General features: G+C 38.9%; 3 protein-coding genes across 6 annotated transcripts in view; all 3 read right to left on the reverse strand.

The window, feature by feature from the left end:
* The window catches only part of LOC146492837 (uncharacterized), a 33,393-nt gene extending 8,746 nt beyond the window's left edge, over positions 1 to 24,647 (reverse strand). The window contains exons 1-5 of one of the 4 annotated variants that reach the window (XM_085149301.1): positions 21,352 to 21,842; positions 17,789 to 18,823; positions 17,429 to 17,584; positions 16,659 to 16,751; positions 14,208 to 14,405 (exon numbers count right to left, since the gene is read on the reverse strand). In XM_085149301.1, coding sequence (XP_085005427.1) covers positions 14,208 to 14,405; positions 16,659 to 16,751; positions 17,429 to 17,584; positions 17,789 to 18,775 — 1,434 coding nt within the window. In that variant the 5' untranslated portion in view covers positions 18,776 to 18,823; positions 21,352 to 21,842. Of the gene's footprint in view, positions 1 to 14,207; positions 14,406 to 16,658; positions 16,752 to 17,428; positions 17,585 to 17,788; positions 18,824 to 21,351; positions 21,843 to 24,534 lie in introns of those variants that run through there. The other 3 variants (XM_085149302.1, XM_085149303.1, XM_085149300.1) reach the window with 3 other exon arrangements.
* On the reverse strand, positions 132 to 8,578 carry LOC146492839 (cilia- and flagella-associated protein 69-like). Its single transcript, XM_085149350.1, has 13 exons — positions 8,395 to 8,578; positions 7,827 to 7,925; positions 6,114 to 6,278; positions 5,910 to 6,025; positions 5,694 to 5,812; positions 3,872 to 3,953; positions 3,520 to 3,712; positions 2,826 to 2,963; positions 2,382 to 2,458; positions 1,868 to 2,065; positions 1,223 to 1,309; positions 1,031 to 1,114; positions 132 to 296 (listed from the first exon to the last, which is right to left on the reverse strand). The coding sequence occupies exons 1-13, from the start codon at positions 8,561 to 8,563 to the stop codon at positions 132 to 134; spliced, it is 1,692 nt and encodes a 563-aa protein (XP_085005476.1). The 5' UTR covers positions 8,564 to 8,578.
* The window catches only part of LOC146492840 (uncharacterized), a 51,715-nt gene continuing 49,608 nt past the window's right edge, over positions 22,825 to 24,931 (reverse strand). Inside the window, exons 8-9 of the mRNA XM_085149298.1 lie at positions 24,729 to 24,923; positions 22,825 to 24,647 (exon numbers count right to left, since the gene is read on the reverse strand). Coding sequence (XP_085005424.1) covers positions 24,561 to 24,647; positions 24,729 to 24,923 — 282 coding nt within the window. The 3' untranslated portion in view covers positions 22,825 to 24,560. The remainder of the gene's footprint in view (positions 24,648 to 24,728; positions 24,924 to 24,931) is intronic.

Genomic DNA, 24,931 nt, shown 5'->3' on the forward strand with positions numbered 1-24,931 from the left:
TTGACAATTCCTGTAAAACACCTTAATGCAGTCTTTACATTAATGCAGTTTAATTTTATGAGCGTACAGCACATTAAATGCTGTTACATGAAGAATGTGAATGCCTTGTATTAAGAGTCACTTCGGTAACGTCAGTCTGCAGAAGACGCCGTGCTGAAGTAGTTTGGGTTTGGTGTTGTTGGTTCTCCTTTGTCCTCGCTTGGGGCTCTGACCGGCGTTCTGACCAGCGTCACCTTCACTCCTGCCGGACCCTGAGCGTCCGTGCTCTCCACTCCAACGACGTGTCCGATGAAATGCTGAAACACACCGAAGCAGAACATCAAGACTACAGCGAGTTGCTCCTCAATTTTTAAAATTTTGATCATTGTTCACAAATAATAGGAAAAGAACTGAATTAAAGATAAAGAAACTCTTTTGTATCTAACAACTCTTTACAGAGCATATTCTAAAGGGCATCACATTTCACCAAAACTTCACATTTATATTTGGTTATCACCTTAAAATATTAAAAGTTTGCATAATAACTACACCAATTCCTCACCATCATTTGTTCTTACCCCCTGCGTATTTAAGCTGACTTCATGATCATTTTGTGCTTTGTGCATTATTAGTGCAGAGTTAAGATCTACTGAAGTTATTAGAAAGGCTATTTATTAGTTTGCTCCATTTAACTTTAGTTTAACTAATGTAACAAAGGAGTTTCCCAAGTTTGGCAATAATAAAGTACGTCTAATCTCGTCTTATATATTTTCATTCATCTTCTTCATTTATGTTATTGGGCCTCTGAATGTCAGGATTGATCTACTATTAAAACTAATTTCAGTGATGCTTTCTAAGCCACAAACTCCAAATTAAGCTGAAATTCATTACATGCATTAAAAATGCTCATTCTCAGAACCAGAAAATGAGCTACACCTGAAACAGACTTTTTTCTTTGCTCCATTTTGTGAAAATAAGATATGAGATTTAATTATTTTAAATCAATGAAGCGGGTGACCTGTAAAAGTCATGAAAGGTTAAGTGTAAAGACCTCAGCAGGGTGGATAGCAGCATCCTCGTGCTTTGGTTTAGGTCTGGATGATTCGGCGTTCTTCTCCCTCTGTGCTTTTACTTCCTGTATACAAAGCGCATAACAAAAATATACACTTACTACTTATACTGAGAATCTAGATATTATCATTATTATTATTAGGATAGAATTTATGGTTAAAAATCTTTAAACCTTCAGGGCTTCATAGTTTGAAGTCCTAGAAACATAATCCTCCCATGACTTCTCCATGAACTCCTTTTGCTTCCAGCGAGACTTCATCTGTGATAAAGACAGAAAAAAGTCAGAATTCATTTTACTATCAAATCAAATCAATTTTATTTATATAGCACTTTTAAAAACAACAACTGTTGACCAGAGTACTTTACAATAAAATAATCAGATAAAATTTAAAAGGAAAGTAAAATAAAAGATAAGAAAAAAATAAGAATAAAATAATGACAGACTCATACATTATTAAAAGCCAAAGAGTAAAAATGGGTCTTTAAACGAGTTATAAACGTATCCAGTGTTGGAGAGGTCCTGATATGTAAAGGCAGTTTCGGCATCTCCTCCAACTAAAACAAATTGTCCCAGAGGATCTCTGCTTCTAGTCAAACATACAATGAAAACTTTTTACTAGACATATAAAAAAAAAGAAAAAAGACTGAATTTGTTTGATTATGCATGTGAAAATAAATCTGATTATTTGTATAGTAGCTCAGGAAGAAAAAAAAACAATCTGTGTAATATAATTTGTCTTTTTTGGTTTTTTTTTATTAAAGATAAACATTTTAAGCTGACTTTCATCTAAGCTATTTCCACTCCTTTACTCCGAACCTCTGTGTATGTGAGCTTCTCCTCGCTGATGTCCTCCTTCTGATGGTGCTCTAGGATGCTGTTTTGTTCCTCCACGATCCTCCTCGCCGTGTCCTCTGCGATCTTGCAGATGGTGCTCAGAGCCTCCTGGTCGGGGCTGATCGGCCTCACGCCTTCCAGACTCAGTTCCCGGCTGATCTCATCCCACACCTCACCGACCTGCAGCACCACAAGAGACAGACATGCTGATGTTTATCTCGGTTTATGTCCTCTGCATCTGAAACCTTTAAGAGAGCTCCAGACTCCTTTAAGTCTGTCTTTACTCCCTGTGACTAACGGTTATTTATAGATGGTTTTCCTGACAGATTCTCAAATCCGTCTCAGTATTTTGTATAACGAGGAATTTTGTACTTTCACTTTGAACATTTCTACTCACAGCTGAAGCTTTACATTCATTTCAAGTTTGAACAAACTTTGAACACAGTCTGAGCAACTATTATATGAAGCATCTACAATATTTTTTCTTCACTTTTACCTTAAAGTCTAGATATCTCCTGATGATGGTCAGAGTCACATAATCTTTTCCCAACAATCCAGGAAGATCCTGAAACCCTGAAAGGAAAAAGTCACAAATACTACTGACTGCTTTTAATATAACAATATTAGCAAATGCTTTGACCGGAACATTATGATATCGTTTTATCGCTATATTCAGTATTTCAAAACTTTAAAAGATCTTCAATCAATAAGAGATAAACTTAATTAAAAAAAGCCAAATTGAGACTGAATATCGTTTGAAAGGCTGCGAGAAGTGACATGTTAAAGTAGCATTTTGTTTTACATAGTAGTATTTTTTATTGCCTAAATATGTATATAGGAGGAGCTACAAAGAAATTGGGCTAATCAAATACTCTAATTACAAAATCTTCTTAATGAATACTTTACATTTAGTATGAAACTGAATAATTTGTTTGGTTACCAATTTTGCAGAAGACGGAGTAAATCTTCAATCGCAGGTTCTCTGACATCTCCAATACTGCAGCACTCGGCACGTTAGCAGGAAATGAAAGCTGAGCTTCATCCAGCTGGAAAAGACTGAGGATGGGCCTCTGAGGATCTTCAAGATAAAAGAAATATAGAGAAATATATGAGATTACAGAGCCAAAAGAGCCTAAAATCTGATTTTTACCTGCTGGCAAAATGTAAAACTTTTAAAACCTTCTGTCTGAGACGGAGAGATGAAAAAAAATCCATCAGCTATGCAAAAACACACGTAAAAAATGTCTTTTCATTTACATTATGTTTCCAGTTATATTTAAACATTCCCTGCATCTGGCTGGCTCAGTGGTGCAGAACGTTATCGTTACATAAAAATGTCAGATAAAAATCAGATGCTTATAAAATCCAGGTTGGGAAAAGAAATAATGCTGTGTATGTCGAAGTCCAACACAGACAGTGGAGGACAAAGCAGAGGCGCCCGTAAAAGACCCCAAAACAACATTACAGACTAACAGGATACTTTTTAAAAAAAAATTGCATCAGCAGTTTAGTAGAAACATTTACCTGTTAGTGCAGCAGAAATCTAAAAAACATAAAAAAGTTCTTTATTTCAATTTAATATCTAATTGAAAGAAAAGGTAAAATCTGTTCTCAGTGCGATGATCTGAATCAACCTGCGATGCTTCCATGTTGATTTCGAGGAACTCCTAGCTCCTCCTCTTCCTCTCTCCACAGCTGCAGCAGGAGTCTCGGAGCCGTCTGTCCGTTGCCGTCCCTCCACGTCAGAATGTACGGCACCGTGTTCGGGTTGTCACATAACTCTAGCAAGATGGCGAGGACGACACCGTGCACACACCTGGGGCTTGTCTGCAGGAGAAAAGGACGTTTCTATTACCTGTGAACGCTGCCTTACATGAACTAGCTTTAACACAGAGCAGCTGAAATCCTATTTTTAATCGCAAAATACAGGTAGAAAAAAGGAAACTTTTAAAGCCTCGACAGTAACTTCAGGAAACTTTTACTCACACTGAGTAAGTGGAGGAGAAGAAACACCCCGTCTTTAACCAGAAAGTAATCTTCTGTGGTGTAGCAGCCTACGATACACGACCTGATGGGAGAAAAGGCGCACAGACAGAAACTTTCTCAGCTGTAGGAGACAAAAAATAGACCCCTGATAGTTGGCTTGTAATTGCAACAAAAAATGTGCTTGTTGAGCTGCTCGCAGGTCCATAACAGAACTGAAAAATCAAGTTTAGACCCATATGACAAGTGTTATGATGACCTGAACTCGAGGTCATTATAACAGATCTCGAGATTCTGTACTTTTATTTCTAATGGGGTAGACATCAAATATTTCTCCAGATTAGGTTAAAATTCACTGACCCTCTTCATAATAATTGTCATATCTGTTACTACACTATAGCCTATGGATAAAACTATGATTAAATGTAGATAATATTGTAGAAAGTAGTGAATAATGTTTCCCAGAAAGTTGATTCTGTTCATATCGACCACAATTCACTCACGTTCTGTGGACAAACACATCGAGTTCAGCAGGGAGGATATGAAATATGACAGGCAAAGGACAAATTACTGTGAGTAATAGGGAGACTTTTGAAAGTTCATATGTACCATAAACTAATGCTTACAGCCCAGTATTTAAGGCATAACTCTCACCAGTCTCTGGAGCACAAATTGGGTATTATTAGAACGCTACAGCACCATCTCCTCAGAGCACAGTCCCCCCCTCCAGGATCCTCCAGGATCCAGAAGGTTAATCACTGCCTGCATAAAAACTGTTGGTGATCCCTCATGTCAGGGGTGTCCAACTCCAGGCCTTGAGGGCCGGTGTCCTGCAGGTTTTAGATGTGTTTGATCCAACACAGCTGATTTAAATGATAAATTTACCTCCTCAACATGTCTTGAAGTTCTCCAGAGGCCTGGTAATGAAATAATCATTTGATTCAGGTGTGTTGACCCAGAGTGATATCTAAAACCTGCAGGACACCGGCCCTTAAGGAGTTGGATACCCCTGCCTTATGTGAACAGCTGAGGCAGGCTTTTTGAAAAACACAGCATCTCTGTCACTTTCCAAAGCATACTACGCCAAAAAATGGTCCACTCCAAGGACCCCAGGTCTCACGGAGTAAACAGAATAATATAGTGTACGTCATTAAGTGCCAGGAGGACTGCTGTTTATCATGCATCAGGGAAACCAAACAACCTCTCGCTAAACACACAGAAGACCTGCATCCTTGGGGTGGGACTCTGCAGTCTTTTGAACCTGCAGGCCAGTGGCCAATCTTTCAATTATGAGGAAGTGCACATCCTGGGCAGGGAGCAACACTGGTTAGAGCGAGGAGTCAAGGAAGGCGAACAACCATAGTACGTCTGTCACCTTCTTACAGTGCCGTGATTGCAGCCACTCCCAAGCTCACTGTGAGTCGTACTGATTAATGTTCATTATGACTAGTTTACTGCATAAACCTTCAGAAAAATGAAAAATATTGTTAAAAATAAAATAAATATCAGCAAAAGGCCCCAGATTTAAGAGGTTAAATGCCTCTGAGCTGAACTGCATTCATATTATGTAAACTGAGCAAGTCCCATTTGTCCGCTAAGGCAGTTATGCCATTAAATCAAAGTGAGTTTTTCATCTGCTCCAATACAGAAACTATATTATACAATTAAATTATGCCTAACAAAGACATCATCATACATCTGGCTAACAGAGTTACACTTCTGGTTTCTCATATTACTCTAGCCTGGATCTGGCAAATGTAAATGACTGTACAAATATGAATAAATACAGCAGTTCATCTATTAAAGTGTGCTGCAGTTCACTGACCACACACAGTCCACTGTGGAGAGCACGAGCTTGTTGTGTCCGAGGCCGCTGTAAAACTTGTCGGAGCCTTTTTTCAGAAAATGAACCGCCATCTCAACTCCCTCTGAGCCAAACAGTTCCTATGAAACAGAACAGGCAGCAAACAAACACAGACTCACCAGATATCCAACTACCCAGCTCTAAGCGCTTTAATTAAGTTAGCTATATGAGCTTTACCTTTCTGTGCATGTCGGTCTCACACAGCGTTGAAAGGATCACCTGAATATCCGACTTTATCTCCAGAGCGACGACATCATCTTCATCAGGACCCGCGTCTATCTGCATGAGAATCCCTGAGGAAACACGACAGCTTTGACTCTACTGAAATTATCAACAGTAAATGTTGATATTGAGCATGTGTCATGTGTCCAGTCCAGTCACCCAGAAGCTGGTTGATGATTCCCTGATCACAGAGGTCCTGGTTTACAGACTCTTCGCCCAGAGAAGTCACCGATCTCAGCACTCTGATACAGTGCCGCGTCTGCGCCTTCTTACCGCCTCTGCCTCCGGTGGCGTGGAAGCTGTGACCCTGGCCAAAGTAAGAATCTGGAATAAAAGAGAAAATATAGTTACTGACTGATTGATCAGTTTGTGAAAAAGTTTGCGAACCCTTTAAGATTTTGTATATTTCTGCATAGATATTATCTAAAATATAATTAGTGTTTTACCCATTTCCTAAATACAGATAAAGAAAACCTGATTAAAAATTCAAATGAAAATGTTTCATTGGACTTTATTTAATGAGGTGTGTATTACATGGATTACATACTTCATTAAAAGTCAAAAGCATGTGAGAGTCCTATATTTTGTCAGGTTATCCCACTTATGAGTCCGTGTTACATGGCTTCAGTCGCCTTCCGTTTCCTTGATTAGTACACATTCTGTCTGACGGTGGATTGGTGTAGACCAGGGGTGGGCAATCTCAGTCCACGAGGGCCGGTGTCCCTGCGGGTTTTAGATCTCACCTTGGGTCAACACACCTGAATCACATGATTAGTTCATTACCAGGCCTCTGGAGAACTTCAGGACATGTTGAGGAGCTAATTTAGCCATTTAAATTAGCTGTGTTGGTTCAAGGACACATCTAAAACCTGCAGGACACCGGCCCTCGTGGACTGAGATTGCCCACCCCTGGTGTAGACCAAACTCATTAGAGACAGATGAGCATCCGTCGATAGAAATCTTTATAATTAAGAAAATTGATTTTAAATAGCTAATTTAAAATGTTTACAAAGTGCTCTGACGGACAGGAAAAAGCAGAATACTGAAAGGCTTATATCTACACTGAAAGCCAAACACTTAAGTCACTCAAACCAGGAACAATTTAAAACTGACTGCTTCTATGCTTACATGCAGAGTTGTGCAACTTAGATGAACCATCATTACCCAAAACTTTTGAAATGTTAAAAATAATCATTAAAAATTCTAAAAGCGTGCATAAAACAGAAATTAAGGAAAAACACATTAAGGAACAAGATAATTACACTGATAACTAAAGAGGAATCATCATTAAAAAAGTCATGCCATGGTCATAAAAAAAAACACAAATTAGATTCAGATGAAAATAAAAATTAGAGTCTCACTAAACATGAGTTTCTGGAACAAATGATGGTCAGTTACTTTAATAAGGACTAAACTAACAACAAAATATATAAGTAAAAATGAGCCCTTGTACTGACCAGCCACCTACTTCACACTGGTGATATGACTCTTGAAAGTCTACCCAAAACACTCTTTTAAATTATCAGAAAAATAAGTTACCAATCCTTATTTCAGCCTCATATTTGACAGATTTTATGATCTATTCAACTTGTGCTATCATGTGTTCAAAAACTTTATCTCTTAATCCTGAACAGCCTCATAGGACACTGGGTACGGCTGTAAGCTCATGTACATATCTATATGAAATCTAACCAATTCTAATAAAGAAAACATGAAGAAAACAAATGAAAAGAAAAGAGAAGAAACACAAAGGACAAAGAAAAGCACAAGCATGCCACCACAGACGCCATGACAGAGCCTCACTTAGTGAAAGTCTAGAAAATCGGTTGTTAGAAGGGAAAGTCCGAGGCTTTCGTGTGGTACCATCCGTACCATCGAGCATCTGTTTGGGAGCCACAGAGCTGTAGAATGATTTCACGCATTCAAATATGAGCTGCCTCACGTCGGCATCAGACACTCTCATCAGACACCCTGCCAAGAGAAACACAACTCAGAAGAGCTCCATGTGGTCATTTTCATCTGAAGAACAAAAAGTTCAAATGATTAAACATTTCTTAAAATTGAATAATCTATATTTCTGTGTTGTTTTTAAAAATTCACATCTTTAGAGGGAGCTAGCTTGTTTTGAATGTCATGCAGCATGTAAGGTTAACATGCCACAGCAGAAATCTTTTGATCATTAGGTTTGTAAAAATGTGATCATGTATCGCAAAGAAGACCATTAAAAACCAACTAAAATAATAAAAATGTTTCAAAATTAGAAGCTGGAATTATGAAATGTTTCACAGTTCTGTTCCTGTTTTGAATTTTTAACACTCTACGATCAAATAATGTGACTTTCTGTCTTTTTGTTTTAAAAAAACCCAACAACATAATTGTCACCTGTATATAAATGTATTTAAAGCAGCAGTGACTGGCCAATCTGCAAGCCCTTTATTACCCATATGAGAGAGAAACTCTGTGGCGTCCTGAGCGTAGTGCAGCTCGTCAGATGTCTTCTCCTTCAGAAAGGGAAGCCTGAGACGAAACCCTGGCCTGATGGTTTGAATTGAACTCAGCACCTTCTTGCTGTGAGGCAACAGTGCTAACCGTGCCACCATGCTGCCCATGTGTCACATGTGTAGGATCTGGAAAAAAGGAAAAAGAGGGGAGGGATATAAAATATTCCAAATGTTTCTTGAATTGTTAGCACAAGTGTATGCGTTTATATATGATATTAAATATTCATTTTAGAGAGGGGTGGTGAGACAGTTTAGTTTTACTTTCTTCTGTTAATATTTAGATATTTTTCGTACATTATCATTTTTTGATGAGAAAAGCAGAATAAAACGTGCAAATTAGCTTAATTTATAGTTTGTTATACTCCTTCCCTCTAATACAAATATTTCATTTCTAACTCTGAGTGTAAGTGCATAATTTAATAACAAGTGTTTCTGCTCAAAAATGTCCACGAGCACAGACATGCACGCAAAAACTGCGTGACTCCTCGCTGGCTGTAACTCACCGCGCGTGTTCACCTGTAACGTCCTCTAAGAAGACGTGTGACCATTCTGATAGCCGCCTGTGTCTGCAGGCGAATGAGTGAAGCTACATAAACATTTAAATTAGCATAGCTTGCCAGCCGTCACGGTAAACCCGACAACAACACAGTGGGTGAGGGTCGGAGGGGGGGTCGCTTGACATTCTAACTTTAAACGAAGGATTTTAACAATATTTGCTGTGGGTTAAAGCAGTGGACCAGCAGGCTACATGTCTGACATCCAAAGAAGTTTCACGTAATCCCAACAACTGAGGATCGCCATTGTATAGCGGTTGCTAGGGTAACGTCACGTCGCCGTCATTTCGGATGTGGGCGGGGCTTAGCACTAGAATCCCTTTGATCCTTTCATGTCTTGTGTGACATCACCTTGGTAAAAGCCTTAAGTACAACCGTTTAAACAGCGTTAGTTACAAGGTAAGTTTAGTAAGAGGCATTAATGTCAAAGACACAAACTCAGCAATTTACACAAAATACAGAATCAAGTCCAGATTGTAAAAAAGTTATATCATTTGAAAATATGAATTCTGCCATTGAAACAACCGAGGAGATTCAAATCTGCGCCACTGAAGTCGAGGCAAAGATTGAAGAGTCTGAATGTGGTGTCGTCCCTGGGGTAAACATTTTACAGAGCGACGAGGGGAAAATGAAGCACTGTGTGTGCTGCCTTCAGTCACGCAACCAGCAACAGAATCCGGGGGATCCAGAGTCAGTTGATCTCGTGGATCCTCCAGTGTCAGAAGAACAGATGCTCGTTAAAGAGCTAATAAATGCTGTTATTACACGTGCCTCCAAAGAGGCAAAGGTGTCGCCATCTGACACGATTCAGCAGCGCCTCTTCACAGCTCTGTGGGCACAAGTTGAGCAAAAACCTCTCAAAATTACACAAAGGGGGATTAAAAAACTTGAAAAGGTGATTTTTAAAGACATCACAAAGCGGCTGGACATTAACCCTGATCTCGTGATCATTGCGCTAGCCGTAGGTCAGCCGTACCTAGAGGTGATCATTTCCATATTTGAAGATCACCTCTTCCGTAAAAAAAGAAACCTATTGGCAAGGTTCTTCTCGTGGTTTAGAGCCCAGGATGATGAGGACGAACAAACTACAGCCATTTCTGAAACACTTTTAGAAGAATTTAAAAGTAATATATTTCCAATACTGGAGAAAAAATCATCATCTGGCATTAGTGTCAGCGATTATGATGATGATGAAGAACAACGTGTGAGCGCACTCATTGATGCTGTGCTCACACGGGCTGCAAAGAAATCGCACTACAAACCTTCTAAAAAACTCCACAGGTATCTTTTAAAACACGTGTTGTCTGACGACACAATCAAAGATCTGCATATACATGAAAAAAAACTGAAAGATCTCGACAGGGCCATTTACCAAGAGCTACGTCAGAAAACATTCTGTAAAGAAAAAAAATTAAAGATGTTATTGAACGACGAGGACCCAGTGTTGAGAAAACTGACGGTCAATATCATTAAAAATCACCTGATCGACACTATGCAGAATCCAGCCCTGTGTGATGCTGAAGAGGCTGAAAAATACAGGTTATCTGTGGAAGCCTGTATCAAGAAGGTGGTGACGCGCGTCATCAAAAATGCCAGTTCACCTTCCTGTACTGAAAAAGTTGATGCCATCACCCAACGATTGTTCATAAAAATCTGGCCTAGACTTAAAAAAATCAAAGTTGATAATGTGATACTCATCAGTGATATGGTTTACAGCTCTTTATTACAGAAATGGAAAGAGCCAGATGTCATACTGACATTCATGGAATTAGACCATGAATATGCAGATAATATAATTGTAAAGGTTTTCAGGGAGCATGCCATCACTGTATCGGAAGGTGAATATTTCATGACAAGCTTCTTTCTCTCTGCGGGTCTTACTGTATTGTTCGCAGGCAGAAAATACTTGGTTACTGTTATATAAGTCCCTAAAAGTAGATTTTGTTCATCTGGACGTTGTATTTTCAGTTTCAATTTATTTAACATCTAATTGAGTCATTTTAAAAACCCTTGACCGGTCGAGGCAGATGGCCGTTCCTCACTGAGCCTGGTTCTGCCGGAGTTTTCTCCCTGTTAAAAGGAAGTTTTTACTCCCCACCGTCGCCTAGTGCTTGCTCAGAGGGAATTGTCAAATTATTGGGGTTTTGTTTTGTGCCATCTAATACACAACTTATGAGGGCACTCTAAATTTTTTTTAAAATCAATAAAAAGATCCAAAAAAATTATATTGTGAATTTTGCGTGTTTTCATTGTCACACAAATGTATACATTTTCAGCTTAGACTGAACGTGTTTGTTTGTCATTGTTTTCAAAGTCAAAGATTTTAGTAGCAACTATTGTATTAAAACATACAGACGTTTTACTCTGATTACACAAACCTTATGTAGGAGTAGGTCACAGATAAGAGGTATTCATTTGTAAATTTGACCTCTGACCTCACAGAGATCAAATGTGACAGGATATTTGTACTGTAATTTTCAGACCATAAGGCGCACTCAAAATCCTTTAATTTTCTCAAAAACTGACAGCGCGCCTTATAATCCGGTGCGCCTTATGTATGAATTCTGGTTGTGCTTATTGACCTCGAACCGATTTTATGTGCTACACGGTGCTCAAAAATCTGTCAAAAATTGTTTTAATACGACTTTGGTAAGCAATGAAGCTGCACCGTTTGATGGATGGTCAGAACATTATGGCTACCGTAGTCAGGAGCCTCGCGGAGTAATCTGGGTTCAAACCTTCGTCTGCTTCAGGTCCCGAAGTCAAAGGAACACTGTGGCATCACTGAGAGGTAAAAACGGTCGAAATTCTTTCATCTTTAATAAAATGATCAGCGTTGCTGCTTTACCAGGTGTAACAATTAAGTTTAACATCCAGGCATCCACGAAAACAGAATTCTTTTAATTGACTATGTGCACGTTAGCATATGCTACTTCAGTGGGGAGCTTTGTTTCCGGTGTCCTATTCACGCCTTGTTTACGGTCCAAAACAAGTTAAGCAAATGAATGAATCAAGCGGCGATTTACATTTCTATAGATGTCTCGGGCATTTACCCAATATATCTGTAAATGATGTTCATTGACTTGTCGATATTTTTCCCCCGCGCCTCAGAGCAAAAGAGAAAATGGATTCAAATGTTATATTTCTCAGCTGTCCCTCGTTTATCGCGGGTGTTATGTTATAAAAATAACCAGCAATAGGTGAAATCAAGTAGCCAATTTTATTTTTTGACGGTGCAAAATGTTTCGTGGACATCGTGGACATACAGCACTGCACTTCAGAGTCACACTGCTAGCGATTGATGCAGCGATTCTGTACTGTACAGGAGAGACGTCACGGAGGAGATCGTCTGCAGCGATCAGGACGCAGGACACAATGTCATGTAAAATAAGCATGCAAACTTGCACTAAAAAATCTGCGAAACAGCGAGGTGAAAGGTGAACTGCGTTATTAGCGAGGGACCGCTGTAATTTTGAAGGTAAGTCACAACATACCCTTCGTACATACTAATGTATAGAAACCGTTACCAGCAATCATTCATTTTTTGTGTGGCTTTTTTCACGGTTTGTTAACATGCTGTGTAAGGTTTGTACTTGACTAGCTGATATCTACATAACGGGAAACATCTGGTTTGACTATTGTTTGACTGTAGTTTGAATGCTGAACATTTGCCTGTTTAAATCATACACTCTAATAAATAAAACACTGATTCAAATAAAAAAAAACATGTTAACGTTTTCCACTAGAATTTTTGAGTTAAGCCAACTTCTGGCAGAATAACATTAATTCAAAGCAATATTTTTGAGTATGGTGAAGTTACTTTTTTGGCCACAATTAAACACATTCTTAAGTAAAATTAACTTAATAATTTTCGACTAGAACACAAAAATTTAAGTTGATCCAACGTGAATTTTATGTATAGTGAAGTTACTTTTTGGCCACAAAAAAAAAAAAAACACATTCTGAGTAACATGAACTTAATAATTGTCAACAAATACACAGGAATTTAAGTTGATCCAAGATTATATTTATGTATGTTGAAGTAACTTTTTGATCAAAATAAAACACATTTATAATTAAAATGAACTTAACTGTCGGCATAAATAGTATTTATGTTGGTCAAATATGATATTTTGGTTACAGTGTAGTAATTTTTTGGTTCTACGGGAGATTCTATAAGGGCATTTACCTGTTTCCCAGCAGGCTAAGTCGCTCCAAAATACAACCTTGATCATTTGGCTGTGTCTTATAACCATGACTACCGCGTGGGCAGGCTCATGCATGGTGGTGCCTGCCCACAAAGAAGTCAAGGTTCTAAGACCTTAGAAACTTGTCGATCACTTTTTTCCCCAAACGAAGGTCAGCCTTAACATGCGCTGTGTGTGCTCTTGTGTCATGACCTTCAGAAAAAGAAATGGATGTTGTGTGTATTTGTTTGAATGCGGCAGATGTGATGCCAAATACCTGGACATCAGCTAAGGGACTCGTACCTGGTGCTCAGAAAGAATAGAAATTCAGACAGATGTATTCAAATGAGTTAGACCCATTTAATTACAATAACAAACATCACAATTCTTTAACGTGCGTGCGAAGTGCAAGATTTGTGGGCTTCAGTTTCCTAGAACACAAATTGCCCGCTGAAACTTAAGGAACTGTGTATTAAAATTGTAATACAACCTACTACTTGAATCCTCTTTTTTTTACTTTAACATGTGACAGTGAGTCAAAACAAAAGATGACAGGCTGCTATACATTAAATGCACTAATTTAAACATAAAATGAGCAAAGCTTCTTTCATTCAACTTTGTCAGCACTCTTACAAAGTATTCTTGATTCTCTTCTATATTTGACTTTTCACCCTCAAGATTAAGGCCAGCTAAAGAGGGCATTACACAAACTTTAAAACACACCAGTACCCTCAGAACACAGGTCATGGGAGAAATTAAACGCATTCCTTAAAAATGTGCAAATAACAGCATTTAAGACACGGCAAAACATTAACTCAGAAGACTTAAGAACAGCGCTTTAAAATTTAGTAAAACACAATGAAGTAGTGCCAGAAATGCAGGAATAAGGTTTTTGTGAAACTCACTCACGAATGGTCTATCAAGTCTGCTCTAGAAAATACCAAACTTAAGATTCATTACTTTAGAGCTGGCTTTTTGTCCATCAAGCTCAAGGCATAGCTTTTGAAATACCTCAAAGGTAAATTTCAGCTGCTTGGGATAGGTAAGGTTCAGAGCGTAGATTACTCCCATCATCAAAGCACAGGATCTGGCAACATCAATCCTCTCCAGGATCTTGGATCCCTCAACGATGATGGTTGCAGGCCCATCACCAATGATATCAATCTTCATGATTTGCATTGCAAGGTCTGCGTTGAGCTCCTCCTCATCCTTGTAGGAGAAATTAAATGTTAGGATGTATAAAATACATAGCTCAAGCACTTCAGGATGACGTGCATAAGGGAATGAACTACTACAGGTAGGAAAATAAGCTAAAACAGGTTGTCTTTTGTGTTTTTCAGTGATTTTACTTTGTCATTCTGTAATTTTTAAAAGCTAAATTAAACCATAATCCAAAGTTTAAAATAAAAAATGTCTTGTTTTTCACAGTTTTGTTTTTCCACTTTGAAAAGAAAATCTAATAAATCATTTTTAAGGGTTATTCCACTTCTAAGTGAAATTTTATCTATTGCCATATTGCCACAGTTAGAAAGTGAGAAACAAGCCTTTTGTAAACAGCACACTAATTCTCCTGATCCGGAAGCAATCCATTTGCTTTAGCAGAGCATAAACAATGGAAGTGAATAGCAGGTGCTAGCATGTTGTGTGCAAAAGTGATTAAAATGACTCAGTAATGAAAACAAATATTTCTTGGGAGCTCAGTAATCATATTCACGGCAAATGAAAAGTGCAAAAGTAACACGGAAGATTTGCAGAAGCTGATTTAGACTTGAGACTACATTGCAGTTACAACAAACACCGCTGTAAACATCCACTGCATGGTGCATGGATATAACGCAACAGTTGAAAAAGCCTCCAGCTTCCATAAACAAACACACACAGCCACTACTATACAAGCATAGTAAGCTGCAGTAACAATGGATGGGTCTTTGATTTGTTGAAGAAATATTGCACAAATAGCATGTTGGTTTATAGACACTGGTCGGCAGTGGCTTCAACTGCTGTGTTATAACCATGTGGAGGCTTACAGCAGTGCTTTGTTGTAATGTAGTCCCAAGTCTAAATCGGCTCCTGAAAATCCTTCATGTCAATTCATACTTTTCATTTGCAGTCAGCATGATTGTTGAGCTCCCCAGGAATACTTGGCATCATTATTGAGTGATTTTAATCACTTTTGCACACAAAATGCTAGTACCTGCCATTCACTTCCATTGTTTATGCTCTGCTAAAGCTGCTGCCAGATCAGGAAAATGACTGCGCTGGCTACAAAATTTTTTATCCTGTGTGTTTATGTTGCACCTTATCACGGAAACAGGTTTCTATTCAGCAAATTATGTTCAATGACAATGGCAATAAACATCTTCGGATTGTAATTCTGAAATGCTTTTTTCTCACTTATACATGGCAATAGACATATCTTCACTTAGGGTTGGAATGTCCCTTAACTCATTCAGTGCCAGCCACTCTCAGATTTCATACCCCCCTCAGTGCCAGAGATATTTAGCTTTTTCACTGATTTTGAAGGCTCACAGAATATTTTGTTCTATGACTATGTGAATTCTGAAACCACCATGACAAAAATGAGTCTCTCTTCTTTCAGCAGCAAAAAAAAATGTTTCTACCTCTGTTATTTAGAAATCTGCAGTAGAAAAGAGAAACTTTCATGACAAAACACCTGTTTCTGGATCAAAAGCGCTTTGTGTAAATAGGTTTTTCAGTGACTTTGATGTAAATATTTCGTGTTTCAATGATTCATGCAACATCTCAACTATGTTTTACTACTATGAAAGTAAAAAAATCACCTGTAGAAATGTACTTTTGGCAGATTATTTTGTGTATAAAAATAGTTGTTTATAGACAATTTCAACATTTGAAAAATATATAAGAAAAAAGCGACTGATTTATGATTCAGAGAGTCTGTGTGTGTGTGTTACTCCCGCATGTGCACAAGTCAGTGCGCGACTTAGTCTGTTCACCCCCCACCCGGTCATCGGTTCGTCTATCAACAATTTCTGTGTGTTTTATGCAGCAAATCGTTCATTATTCTGGTCCCTGCTGCCTTCAGAAGTTTCTAACAGGAGATACTGGTCAGATAAATCCGGTTCATGTTCACTGGAATCGCTAGAAAAACCATGACGTCAGGCTGCAGACACCTCAAGCTCGAAATGACGAGCTGGATCAAAAATCGCGCCACAATACTCGTTCTCAGTAGAGCCGACTGTCACGCTGGTGGGATTTTATCCATGTAATCAACTCCACCACCTTCTCAATTCAATAAAGAGCTCAAGAGGCGTCTATGGCACTGAGCGTTCGGATTCATTTTGAGGTCTAAAGACGTCTATGGCACTGAATGACTTAAATACTCAACCCTGAACAGAAAATCCAATGAACAAAACACAAAGACCCTACAGAGACATGCATTCAAAACTAAACAAAAAATTAAAAACCAACTCAAGTACTTACGCTGTATTGTTTGAAAAGATCCTCCTCCTTCTCTCCAAGATAGACTATGAGGCAGTGAATAGCAATTTCTCTGTGCTTTTCAACTGTGTTGTCCTGATTGATAGAAAAAAATAGATGTGTTAAAAAAAATCAGATGTAAGTAGCTTACTTCATATACTGAAAATGATATCCATAATGATAAAGCATTTTTTTTAAATTAAATAATAAAAAAGATCATTTGGAATAAGGTGGAAAAGGTGATCTGGCTATTCTCCTGAGTTTCTTATTGTTTGGGACCTGCTTACTCCGCACACAGTGGGGGGCATGGCTGTCTCACTCTGCGGAGATCTGACAAACGCTGCGCTTGTCACCTGGACATTCCTTCTTCATAAGTAAAAACACTAAAATAAAGATACATTTTGTTGTACTTGTGCTCTGAACTTGTATAATAACAATAAATATCCATTCATTCAATTACAATGTAACTGGCACAGATACAGTCTTCCTCCATGTTATGTATTGTTAACGTGCTTGCGCGTGTGAAACACTTTATGTAAATCATAGAGCTTTATTTAAAAATAATAAACAGTGTATATTGTACAGACGACATATTTTCTTCTTTTGCCCTGCCCTAGATGCAAGTGTAACCAAAATATGAACAATTTTGGAAAAAAATAGTGTTAGTATACAATGGACCTTGTTCAAAGCAGCCATATCAACATTTGACATGAAAAACGTAAGGCAAATAAAGATTCATAAATAAATTCTATTCATAAAGTTATTCATTATACCTGCAGAAGCATGTCCTTAATCTGCCTCATCCTCAGACCTGCAGCTCCTCCTTTTGACAGGGTCAAGGCCATCAGTTTTGGGGTGCATTGGTCAAGCCTGGCCAGAAAGGTTGATTCAAGGCTGACTGTTGTTATCCTCTTAAATTCTTCACATATCTGCAGGGAACGCCAGAATAAAATACAACAAGAGACATAAGTATAAATAATTCATAAATGAAAATCCAAATGTGCATTTGTAAACATTTAAATGTATTAGGTGTAAATATATGCATTTCTAAATTTTTTATTTATCTGACTTTAATTTGTAATTTCATCAATCCACAACACAAAAACACTGGTTTAATAAACATTTTATCTCACCTGTACCTCGCTAAAAAGAGCAGGCCAGCGCTTCATGAAGTCACTGATGGCAGGGGCCTCTTTCACTATTTCCTCCCGACGAAGGCTGAACATCTTGTCCATTTTCTGAGCTACCACTCTGGAGTTGTCCCTTTTCATCACTTCACTCAGTAGCTCGATTCTCTCTTTTTCCAAACTTTCACTAGTTTCACCTTGAGCATGAGGGGGTAGGTAGTTCACCTCAGCCTTCTTTGGTTTTTTGACATTCTTTGCCGGGTATTGGTCACATGTTATTTTCCTCTTAAGTGAGTTTACTTCAACTTCAGGGCAGCCGAGACCTCTAAGCTTGCTTCTGAAATTGTTCATCTTGTACTTTAGACGTTGCGCCCACCCATAGCATCCATTGAAGGACCCTGGCTCTTTCAGGCAGGGATGCTTTAGAGTCAGGACCTCTGCAACCTCACTGATCTGCAGACTGGATGGATAAGCAGTATACTTATAAATAGCTTCTGCTAGTTTTCTAAGGATGTCAGGAAGCAGTGGAATTAAATCTTTTGTAGGGAGAAGAGTCCCATCTTTTTGGAAGTGCTCGTTGGCTGACCGAATTTGGATCTCTGTGAGGTCAGAAAAGCTGGGAATCTGAAACTGAACAGGCCAGTGCTGGTAACGGTGCCCTGGACTATCTTCAGATGCGGAAAGAATCAGGGTGTCATTAGTTGACACAGATGAGGTGTCAACAGAGTCCTCCTCAGATGGATTATCAGTCACGTTGGTCACATCACTTAAGGTCAAGGTTATTGTAGGCTCCTGGTCCTGGAGAAACACAATCTTGATTGTGTCCTTGTCCTTAAGGTCAGTTGTCGAAACAAGGGTAAAAAACTCATCACCAAAATCAGCATCTTTACAGTGAAGACAGAAGTCTCTTGTAATGGAAAAGGTATCACGGATGGCTGAATAAAGGTCATCCACCGTTTCTGGGATTCCAGATGGTAACTTTACGGACATCATGATCTGCAAGGATCACTCGAAGTTGAGACGGTTGTGACATTAGGTAACCTGTAGACCAAATTTTTGACATGTTTCTGTAATTCTTAGTAACAGCTAAATAGTGCATAATATAATAAAGTTTGATCTCCATGTATGGAAACTAGGAGCCAATTAACTATATGCCATCTCTGAAAATAGTAGAAAGACTGAGATTTGGGTTTGTCTTTTTTCAGCTGAAAATCTCCACACAAAGTATGGAAATCATTTATGGAACATAAATGCTGCACTTAAGAGTCATAATGGTTGTTCCGCCACAAATGTAAGAAATCAAGGGGACCGTGTCTGATAACTCAGCTGCCTCTATGACTTTCACTGGACCAGTTTTCTCAAGCACATAGCTCCTCAGATGTTCAATTGACCAAGCAGTTACACCTTTCACTATGAATCCCACATTGCCTTTCAAAACCACAATCTGGATCAACTCCCCAAAATCTGGTAGACCACCAGTGGAACCATAAGCCAGGATCATTCCACTAGTGTACTTGGTGCCTCTGTAACACACACTTTTGGCTATCTGGACACATGTCTCACCAGGAAACTTAGCCTGCAGTGCTTCTTGGATATCCTCTCGCAGCACACTAACATCCATTGTAGACAGTGTTGTAGCCTGTAGTAATGGTCTGACAGCTCTGGAATCATGTTGGTTATAAGCAAGCAACAACTGATGCTTCATGGCCAGTGACAGCAGAATATTTCTAAAACTACGAGTATGTCTGACAACACGCTTGAAAAAGCTGTGCTTTGCCTCAAACCGCATTGTCCACAGTGACACCAGAGGACCATAAGCCCTGATAAGTTCTGGATAATGTTCTAGGAAATGGTGTTTTGGAATGAGGCGTTGCTCTGGAAAAACCATGAGAAACCTGTGTTTATGCTCAGATATCTTACTGTCCAGGAAGCAAATGGTCTCCTCTGTGTGCACTTGATTCACGACAAGCTCAACAATGTCTCGAAGCACAAGAAGCAATTCCCATGCTGGGTCAGCCTCAGGGATTTTTGATCCAACCATGAGTGGCAAGAGACGAAGCAAAGCCCAGTTCTCGTGGGCATTGCCCCCCACACTTTTCCGTTGGGCAAAGTTCACAGGAACAAGCTGTGGTGCATTGGTTTTCTCCGACCATTTATAGGGGAACTCTTTGATGCATTTGTTCAGCTCTTCAACAGTGAAGTATTTGTTGTGAATGAATAGTCTTAGGCACAGTGCTATTTCTAGGGGCACTACACCTTCAAAGAGATCATGCAACACATCAGGTGGATATCCAGACAAAACATGAAAATATTTAAGTTTTGCCGTCAGTGCAAAGAAGATTGAGTTTAGCTCAGATCTGAGCAATGAAGGGACATCAGCTAACACCCAATATACAGATGTGATTTTGTGTTTTTTCCTGGATGTACCGAGAGGATTGCAAATCTCAAAGTCATCCACATAGAGATTTAGCGCAATTGTAAGGTCATTTTTTGAGAACAACTCGTTGGTTTTGTAAAAGGTGCCGTCATGAAATGAGTTGTACACAGTTCTCTGCGCCTCTGCTTCACTCAAGATCAGGTCTAGTATATCTTTCCTGCTAAGAACCTGAAGTAAAGACTTTAGAATGGGAACATACTGGAAGCTACTCTCTCCAGTAAGAATATACTCAATCGGCTCCACGACAGAAAAGTGTTCATTAAAATACTTTCTTCTTTTGAAGGCAGAAGAGAGAGGACCACCATCACAAAGGGCAGCGCTAACAGGGTTAGCAACACATATGTTGTTCACCATTTCAGACACAATGGCTTCATCAACTTCACAGTTGTGTCTCTTCAAGCAGGACTGTAAAATGTCTTTCATGATGGGAGTGGAAGCTGAATGACAAATAAAATGCAACGACTCTACAAGCTCATCAATGCATTGGTTGGGAACATGAAATGAACTCTCTAATTTCAACATCAAATGAGCCAAGCTTCTTTCAATCAACTTTGGCAGTACATTCACATCATCATCTCTAAACTCCTCAATGTCAGATTGTTCACCCTCCTGATTAACTACATCGCTGCACTGATCTGTTTGTAAAGGCTTTTCAAACCTCTTTAAAACGTCTTCTTTAAACTCATCTAAAGAGTGGGGGGTGTGCTTGCGATGTTTATGTGACGCAAATGTTCCATAAATGTTAGTTCTGAAACTACAATTTTTGAAAACACAGGACACAGTTTCTTGCTTTTTCAAATGTTGACGAAGGTGTTCAAAATACTCTTTTTCAGTGGAAAATGTGCCCACATTACAGAACTGGCAACAGAAACTGAGTATTTCAGAGGTTCTCACTGTTGAGTGAGTTGAGTGTTTCCTTGATATGTGTGATTTTAGGCTACCCCATGACTTAAATGAACAAAAACAATCTAGGTAAGGACATGGCAGAGGCTGTACACTGGGGATATGGCGTAACCTATAATGTTTCATCAGCTCTTCCTTAGTGGAGGTTGCAAATTTACAGATTTTGCAAGGCCAATCCATACTTCATGATTCTGAATTACTCAATTCAAGCCTACTTGTTAAAGCTTACTTCAGAAGGACCCTTGGTATTCGATACCAGGAGAAGATGATGGTTTGAGCCTTTGTCCTGGCAAGAAACACAGCAAAGTAACTGAATATTTCGGTGAGATTCCCACTTTCTTTAGAAGGCTGACCACGTCTTAACTGGAACCCCTAGATCTGCAACGCCAGGACAGTGTATTACACCAGAAAGTCGTGCCTGCACAAAAATACAAAAGATGGTATTTTCAACTTCACCTGTGAGTCTTCAATACAGTGAATAAGTTTCACCTGTCAAAGCTGTGTGAGCTAGAACCAAACATTCAAAACTACATAGACCTGAATACACTGGGTGCTGGAAAGCCTAACGTGGCTTTCCATAGATCAAATATACATAGAGGTGACATGGACTGGGCCAGTCTGTTGGAGCGTGTATCCCCACCGACTGCGATCTTGGAGGGGTCTCCACTCGCCCCCAGTGCATGTATTTCTACTGAGGAATGTGTTAACTCAAAAAAAAATAAATAAAATAAAATAAAATAAAATATATATATATATATATATATACACACATACATACATATATATATATATATATATATATATATATATACAGATGTTAATAGATGTATAGATGTTAATAGCTAAAATATTATGCTATACAGTTATTGGGGTGAGCAGTTGTAACAACTGGATACAATTATAGATTAAACCGTTGCTGTAATCATTAGCTAAAATCAGGTTAAACAGATAACCTGTTTAGCTAACAGATAATACTGTTAGCTAAACAGACCTGACAGCTTGCAGAAAAGTAGCTACATAGCTGGCTGAAAAATCCAAAATCATTAACTAATGTTGAAGCTAACACTTACAGTTCTTAGTATGGATAAAGAAAGTAAACTGCTGGCTAAATATAACAGATAAACTAGAACTATTGACATTTTTTTAAAAAAAAAAAAGCACTGCCTGTCTGGTGAAATCTAGAAATAGATATTAAAGAAAGTTTTCCAAGGTCAAATCAGTCTTTCTGCTTTCATTTCAAACTGTGTTGTTATAAAACATTCTGTCATTTTGCATCCATCCTTAAAATTAGTGAATCTTGTGGCAGCAGTTGGCTATTGTTTCTGGAAGCAGGCTTAACTCTGCTTTATGTGGGGCCACTGGAATCTTTAGCTTCCTTTGATTTCATGGACATGTGTGTGTCCTGTAAACAACAGCTGGACCCTGTCAAGCTAAGCACCCAGCAGGTTTGATGTGAAACCGATGGGGGACCAATGTGCTAGACAAACTACTGCTCTGGTTTCACTGCTCTGAGATCAGTTTCCATCAGTGGCCGTGTGGGAACAGAAGTAAATGACTGTAACTTATCAACTTCACAGATAAGTTTCCTCATATGAACCACCTTGACCAACGTGTGATGTAGAAAAGTCAGAGATGTAGGCTCTGCACTTTCAGGTTAGTATTTATGAGAAATCATTTGATTGACAGACAGTTTAAACAGCTGTTTTGCCAACACAGCACCTTCATTTTTAATTAAGATTTTAATCCTCCTGTACGTATTGACAGTCAGTGTTAGACAGGGGACAAACTTTTTAATTCATCAGTAATTCTTTTGTCATTAAACAAGGTGTAGGTCTAATTTTCTGAGCTCATTAAAACCTGTTTTTAAAGATAAGTGGTCTTCACAAAGCAGCCCGGGCAAACGTATGATTTTATAGAATATAATGCATTATTAAACAGCATATGAAGCATTTAAATTCAGCTCAACCTTCAACACCTACAGCAGTAATCCATATAACACTGATGGGGAACAATGTTCTGCAGAATACTCTTGATACTTTAAGTGCAATTTGCACATAATGCAGATTTATGTGTAGTAAGGTGGTTTCATTGCTACTTTTATTGAAGGAGTGCTTCTAAAAATTCCTCCATCACTCTTCATTGTCACCTAATAACAAATATTTAGATGACATCTATATAAATAATAGTATTTCTCAACTCTATAAGATGTTCTGTTTTTGGAGGGGGTTGAGGTCGTCCCTGCTTGCGTTTCTGTAAACGTCACAGCATGCCACCTTGGGTAAGAATATGTATTCTTAACATAAACATATACAAGCATGAATCTAAATGAAGCTTATGCGTAAGTTCAATAAGGAAGAGATGTAATCAGTCATCCACCTGCTTTCCTGGGTGTTCAAGCTGCTAGTCTGTTCTCTTCATCACTTCCCTTTTCCCACGCTTGCAAACTCAATCATTACTCTACTCCAGTCTTTTTCTTGCCCACCGTCTGTGAGCCAATCAGCCGCTATTCTGTCTACTGTAAATCTCACTGCTGTTCTATCATCCCCCCTTCATCTTCATTACCACCATCTAGACTCTGGGGTTCCTAATTCCTATCATTGTTGGGCTCCAGCCTGCTATGGTGGGTCAACTGAGTTTAATCATCAAACAGCATAATAATAGTCAAATTGTTTATCTCAATACATCGTGTTCATTACTTCCATAAGGAAAATCGTGAAAAGCTGTTTTCTAATCTAATGTTTCTGAGTTCAGGTACTAAGTTTAACTCTCGTGCACACCTTGTGTGATAAATGTTTTTACTGAGCAGGCTTAGTTTGTTTCTGAATTTGCTGTCACAGTTTAACTGTTTTCATTTCCACTGACACATCATGAATATGAGGGTTTTGTTCCTCCCTGTCTGTTAATGTTGCTTCAGGGCTTGACTCATACTCTCTAACAGGCAGAGACGCCGGATGACTCCAGGCCTGCTATTTACAAAAAATGTAAAACTTCATTTAAAAGGCCTCACATGTTGTCTTGCCTCACTTCTGTCATACAATTGATACCACACGCTTTTTGTGCCAGCAGCCGAAACATTAAAGATCACTGCGACTTGGCTTGTATAATACAACGACTCCCACTTCACTTCATTTCGCATATTTCTCTTATGTAAGTGCATTACAAGTATTGGTTTGCATATTTAAATAACACGAACCCACCACAGTGACCACACAATGACCACACAATGACCACAGTCTCTTACTCTCGATGTTGCAATAATCATCAGAAATGAAGCAAAAGAAAACTATTTTTAACTGTAAAGGCTGTGAATCAGTGTTGCCCACACACAGCTACGCTGACAGATTAGTTGGACGTGATTGGACATAAAGCAATGAATGGAAATCTGACAGAGCGATAAAGCTGGTGGACGTACACAGTATCTGCAGCAGCCGTCTCTGCTCAGTAGATGGTGCCATCTCTCCTGTGAATAAACCCGGAGGCTTCGGTGCAAGTCATCTTTGATGCTCCCGATTTTTTGGCTAGTGGCTAGAAGATGAGCGTTGGATCAAAATGTTGCTAAAGCTGAGACCTTTTGTGTGATATAACTTGTTTTGACCAGCCACTTACCCCACATGGTGATATTTTACTATTTAATTTAGCACAGGGAGGGATAATGGGATGGAGATGGAGCTGCCAGGCAGGAGGAAGAAAGGAAGACCAAAGAGAAGATTCATGGATGCAGTGAAGGACATGCAGAGGGTTGGCGTGACAGGATACTGAGGACGGAGTGGGATGGAGACAGACGACCTGCTGTGGCAAGCCCTAAAGGG

The sequence above is a fragment of the Neolamprologus multifasciatus genome, chromosome 22, assembly GCF_963576455.1.
Source record: "Neolamprologus multifasciatus chromosome 22, fNeoMul1.2, whole genome shotgun sequence".
Classification (NCBI taxonomy): Eukaryota; Metazoa; Chordata; class Actinopteri; order Cichliformes; family Cichlidae; genus Neolamprologus; species Neolamprologus multifasciatus.

Excerpts from the sequence above, each read along its gene's own strand:
- LOC146492839 (XM_085149350.1), bottom strand. The coding sequence starts at position 8,563 with ATGGGCAGCATGGTGGCACGGTTAGCACTGTTGCCTCACAGCAAGAAG. Across the intron at positions 1,310-1,867 it reads AGAAGCTCACATACACAGAG|ATGAAGTCTCGCTGGAAGCA; the intron begins GTTCGGAGTAAA and ends TCTTTATCACAG. Across the intron at positions 297-1,030 it reads CTGCTATCCACCCTGCTGAG|CATTTCATCGGACACGTCGT; the intron begins GTCTTTACACTT and ends GGTGTGTTTCAG.